Source organism: Corvus moneduloides, chromosome 31, assembly GCF_009650955.1.
Source record: "Corvus moneduloides isolate bCorMon1 chromosome 31, bCorMon1.pri, whole genome shotgun sequence".
Taxonomy (NCBI): domain Eukaryota; kingdom Metazoa; phylum Chordata; class Aves; order Passeriformes; family Corvidae; genus Corvus; species Corvus moneduloides.
This window is the reverse complement of record NC_045506.1, coordinates 998,380-1,004,085: the sequence shown is the minus strand read 5'-3', so window position 1 is coordinate 1,004,085 and position 5,706 is coordinate 998,380. Positions and strand designations below refer to the sequence as shown.

Genomic DNA, 5,706 nt, shown 5'->3' with positions numbered 1-5,706 from the left:
TGGGGCCGGGCCCCTCTGGGCCGCACAGCTCGGGGGGCACAGCTCGGGGTGCCGGAGGGGGAGCAGAGGCTCCGGCGCTCTCTGGGCTCCCGCTGCGATGTCACCTGAGATACGGTGACACCTCGGAGGGGCCACATCCTGTCAGCAGCGTGAAGCTGCAGTGGAGGGCGGGGGGCAGCTCCGGGCGCTGGGGGAGCTCAGGGGTGCAGAGCCCGGCCCCCAGAAGGAGACGGGCTGGGGTCTGCTCTGGGTTGGGAGCTCGAGGTCAGTTCTCGCCCCTCACGAGCTGCTCAGGCCAAAGCTTGGGGTGAGCTGGGATGACGGGAGGGCTGAGGGGAGGGGTCTGAGCTCCCGCTTTATGTCAGAATCCACCCTGGGGCCGCGTGCAGGTGGATCTCGGTGGGCAGCGTGCTGGGGGAGCCAGGTCCTGCTCCCTGCTCAGCCTTCCTTCCTCTGCAGCTCTCCACCAGCAGCCTTTTGGGGTTCGCTGGGTGCCGTGGTGGGGTTCAGTTGCCTCCCAAAGCCCCCCCAGAGTGGTGTGATATGGGGGAGACACAGGGGGAGGGACACACGGGGGTCCCCATTCCCAATCCATCCCCAGGTTCTGCCCCCACCAATCTCAGCCCCCCAGGTCCCTCCCCACTGCTCCCCAATAAACGGGACCGGGGCGAACTGGGAAGCTTTACTGGGAACACTGGAAGCAGCCAGGTGGGGGCAGAGTGACAGCGGGGCTGGGGGGACACACGACCCCCCCAAAATCAGCGCGGGGATGGAGCGGGGGGTCCCGGCCGGGCCCGAGGCCACGGGGAGGGGCTGCGGCCGCCGGCGGCTCAGGAGCTCTGTGGGCAGAGCAAAGGGGGTGACACCCCCGAGTGGGGCGGGGTTTCCTCCGGCCAGCGGCGCTCGGATTCAAAAAGGGCTCTGGGGAGCGCAGGGAACAGGAGCGGGCAAACAGGGCTGTGGCAGTCTCCGAGGGCACGGCTGCGGGTGTTCTCCTGCCCGTGGAGTTTTGAGTTTGTTTTTGTGTTGAGATTTGGTTGGTTGGGTTTTTTCAGCAATGGTCCTCACACGATCAAAAGCTCCAGCCAGTAAAAGTGTACCCAGGCAAACAGAACCCTCCCAGAAGGACGCGTCTGTCCAGCCCCCTTCCTGTGAGGAGTGTTTGAGCCTGGCAGTAGCACTGGGGGACGCCGTCAAAGAGTCTGCCTGAGGTGTGAGCAGTGAACGATCTCCTTTCCCTGGTGGCCGAGCTTAAGGAGGAAGTGGAAAGACTAAGGAGCATTAGAGAAAGGGAAAGGGAAATAGACTGGTGGAGTTTCACGCTTCCAGCCCTGAGAGAAGCCCCCCAGCAGTCAGAGCACTCCTGGGCCTCTCAGCATCAGGCTGAGGGAGGAGACCTGGGGGATGAAGGGGAGTGGAAATGGGTTCCTACTCGGGGAGGTAATAAAAATTCCTCCTGACCCCCATCACCTCCCCAGGTGCCACAGTCTTCCTCGCTTTGCACTTTGCACCTTTCTTTCCTAGGCAGGCGCAGTCTCTTGTTGGCTGCTTCAGCAGTTTCTCACTCAGGTCTCAGCAAGTTTGTTTCTCATTTCTGCAACTTTTGTTCCCCATTTCTTGCCAAGTTACATTCTGTGCCTTAAGCTTGTGGCCAATATTTGCTAACTTTTACCCTGTATCTTATATTTGCACAGGTACAATGATTTGAACCCTTTCAACTGGCACGGGCACACCAGACCCAGCCTGGGCACACGGAGGGAATTTATTCCCAACCAAATCCCAGCAGCACAAGGAGAAGGCAAAGAAATCTCTCCAACACCTTCCCCCCACCCAGCGCGGATCACCCGGAACGGGGGTCACCAGGGCTCTGCCCCACGGGGGTCACTGGGGATCATCCAACGCCGATCCTCCCACGGGGGATGGAGCTGGAGCAGCGCACGAAGCTCTTCCCGCACTCGGGGCACTCGCAGGGCTTCCCTTAGCGGTGCCTCCGGTGGTGTTTGGTCAAGGTAGAGCTCTGTGAGAAGCTCTTCCCACACCGGGGACACTCGTAGGGCCTCTCCCCGGTGTGGATGCGCTGGTGGCTGATGAGGTTGGAGTTGCGTTTGAAGCCCTTCCCGCAGTCGGGGCAGCGGAAGGGCCTCTCATCCGTGTGAATGCGCTGATGTTCGAGGAGCTGGGAGCTGGTTGGAAACCTCTTCCCACACTCAGAACACTCGTAGGGCCTCTCCCCAGTGTGGGTGAGCTGGTGTACTCTCAGGGTGGAGCTGTGCCTGAAGCTCTTCCAACAATCCAAGCACTCATAGGGCTGTTCCCCGGTGTGGACCACCTGGTGCCGGATCAGGTTGGAGATGCTGGAGAAGCCCTTCCCACATTCCCCACACTCATAGGGCCTCTCCCCAGTGTGGATCCTCTGGTGCCGGATCAGGCTGGAGCTCCATCTGAAGCCCATCCCACATTCCAAGTACTTGTGGGGCTTCTCCCCACCCTGAGGCTTCTCCCCCAGCTCCGAGCTCCCCCTGGATCTCTGGCCGCCTTCCCGGCACAGGGGGGCTCTTTCCTCCTTGGATCTCTCTGGGCTGCGTTTGCAGCCCCTCCTCGTGCGGCATCTCCGGGGCTTTTCCTCCTCCTCCATCCGGCCACGCCTTGGGAATGACAAATCCTGGTTTGGGGGGAAAAACAAGGGGTAAGTACCTTGCGCTGGGGGCTCCTCCTGCCCGAATCTATCACCAGGCATCTTGTGTCTGTAAAAACCTCCAAAACACCAAGATTCAGACAAAACCTGCTACAATATATAAACATTCAGCCCCCACAAACAAACCAAAGCACCAACATGGAGCCCAAGAAACCTCAGAAACACCAAGATTCACCCCCGGGAAAATCGTGGATCCCCCTCCCTGATCACCTGCTGCATGGGGGGGGGCAACGCTCCTGGGGCTGGGGGGAGGCTGCAGATACAGCGAGTGCTGGAACCTTGCAGTGCCTCCTCTTCCTGCTCCTCCTCCTCCTCCTCTATCCCTACTCTTCCTCACACTCCTCTTCCTCACACTACTCCTTCTCCTGCTGAATCCCACCTGCTGCTCCCACGTCCATCCTTTCACCATTCTGGTCTCCAGCCCTGCTCCTCCAGCCTTTCTCCTCCTCCCCCCAGGCCCAGCACCCACCCCTGGCTCGCTCTGCCCCCCAGAGCTCTCGCATCCCACAGCACCAGCAGGGATGCAGCTGCGGCAGCTCGGGCTGCGGCAGCGCTGGGCTCTCGGCCGCTCCTGCCCGCACTCGGCCCCCGCCGCAGCCACTTCTGCCAGCACAGCACGGGCCGGCCCGGCCTTGGCGCTCCCCCCCTCCCACCTCCCCAAATTCCCCTCGCGGGGGGCGCCAAGGCCGGGCCACACGGGGGCTCCAGCTGGGGAGCGCCGGGCGCTGCGGCTCTGCCTGGCAACTGCTGACTCACCAGCGCCGCGCCTTCTGATTGGCTGAGCGCTGCCTGAGGGCCGCGCCTGCACCAAGGGGGGACACCCTGCTCCAGGGGGGATGGCCCGAAAACCGGGCACCCCCAGCGAACGAACAACAGCAACGCCTCCCTACAAACACATGCTCTCAATCTGCTCGGACACAGCCACACCGACTTGGACACAAGCGACACCACAAACCATCAGCTCCACAAAATGGTACTGATTGACACACACTGCTGCTCAGCCAAGCTCCTGCTCAATTCCTCAACTTCCAGAACAACAACAAAGCCTCAACACAACCATGGACATCGTGTCCTATACAAAAGGGGACAATGTGGAGGCAGTTTGCACATTCTCCCAGAGCTAATTAAGGACATGGACACCCAGTGGGGGTAAAAAGGGAAGTCGAGAAGGGGTCTCAGCAACAGGGGACGGATGGTGTTGGTGTGCTGGGAAGGGATTGGTTGAAGGGAGGGTGCAGGAATATGGTTAAGGCAAACAGCAGCAGGAGGAATCTATGTGGGAAGAAAGGAAAAGGAAGATGGAAGAGAAAAAAGTGAGGAATGGGATGTTTTTCAGCACCATCTTATCCTCAAAATTTGCCAGCTGATCCAGATCTTCCGTATCCCTGCTTTCCAGGACAGGAAAACAAGGAGTTCAGGACTTCAGGGGGTTTCTCTGTGGGGGGGAGCAGCAGGACAGGGCAGCACGGGCTGGGGGCCTGTGGGGAGCTGCGGGGCCGGGCCGGGGCTGTGGGGCAGCCGGGGCTCAGCGCCGGGCACTGCCTGACCCCAACACCCCCCGGGCAGGGCCGGCACTGGCCCCCGGCCCCCAGGAGGCTGCGGGATGTGGAAGGATCAGGATTTTCTTTCATCGATCTTGTCTGGGTCACTGGAGAACACTCCTCTCCTGCCAGCCAAGAAACCCCATCATGGACACCAGAAGGAAAGCACAATTTTCAAGGCTTCAAAAGCAGATTAACTGAGCCTCCTGCCCTGGCCCTCCCAGACAGGGAAAAACCATTTGAATTGCATGGGGATGTTCATCAGGGCCATGCCAAAGGAATTCCTGGGCTCAAATGTTTAACCCAGTGGCCAGAGAGTGGCCTCATTGTCTGCAGAATTATGCAGCACCGGCTTTAATGGGAACTGAGGCCTGAAAACTGACAGCAGCACAATCTCTGACTGTTCAAGCCTGGCATCAAGGTAAAGCTTTGTTAACCAAAGGAGCCTCTAAATGGATGAGCAGCGCTCGGTTCTTACAGAATGAAACTTGTTGGATGGAACAGGAGGATTCAGAGTTGAGCACAGGGCAAGGGTTGAACCCAGCCTCCTGTTTGAACGGCCCTGGACACGGGGCTGGCAAGAAACCCATGGCTGCAGCCAAGTGACAGAGCTCCAGACCCGGGCTAGGAGAGATTTACCAGACATTCCCTGGCCTGAGGGAGAAAAGGTGTTTAGGGATGGCTCTGCAAGGGCAGCAGAAGGGAAAAGAGTGACAAGACACGCTGCTCTGAAGGAAAGGGAATGAGACAAAGCGCAGCTCAGCGCCCGCATGCTCAGCTCAAAGGGCCGAGCTGGGGGTGCTTGGAAGAGCCTGGCACTGAAATGCCCTGAGCAGGAAGGCTTCAATATCTTCTGCTAACAGCATGGCAGCTCACAGCGGGGCAGAAGCATTTCCGACTGCTTCAGCAATCCCTGCATCAGTTCTTAAGGCATGTTTGGAACAAACAATTCCAAGATATGGATTGTGGAAGCAATAGACTCAGACAGGGGAACTCATTTTACAGGAAAGATCCTTCAGGCCGTTCTGGCTGCTTTAGGAACACAGTGGCACCTCCAAATGCCCCAGCACCCCCAGAGTTCAGGTCGGGTGGAAAGAATGAATGGGGAATTAAAGAAACACCTTCTGAAGCTGCTGAGAGAAACCAAGATGCCACGGGTACGGCTGCTGCCATTGGCTTTGGCAAGAAGAAGAGCCAGACCCAGGGCAGATACTCAATTATCTCCCCTGGAATTGATGTTTCCATTCCTCACCCTGGGAATTCCTGACCTAGTGGGGGGTGGAGACCAGGGATGTGTGTTTCAAGCAGTCTGTGGCCACAATCCTGTCTCTTGTGAAATCTCTTCCACAGGAAGCTCGGCTGGCACAGACCCTGCCTTGGCGCTTTGCTGCCCACAACATCCAACCAGGACATCGGGTCCTGCCTGAGGAGCGCAAAGAAGCACCACTGGTGGCCAAGGGCGTGGCCCAT

The 5,706-nt window shown here is 59.0% G+C and overlaps 1 protein-coding gene across 1 annotated transcript in view; it reads right to left on the bottom strand.

Annotated features, from left to right (window-relative positions):
* Window positions 1-1,040: 1,040 nt before the first annotated feature.
* Window positions 1,041-5,706, bottom strand: part of LOC116436931 (zinc finger protein 79-like) — a 509,410-nt gene continuing 504,744 nt past the window's right edge. Inside the window, 1 exon segment of the mRNA XM_032094388.1 lies at window positions 1,041-2,662. Coding sequence (XP_031950279.1) covers window positions 1,892-2,635 — 744 coding nt within the window. The 5' untranslated portion in view covers window positions 2,636-2,662 and the 3' untranslated portion in view covers window positions 1,041-1,891.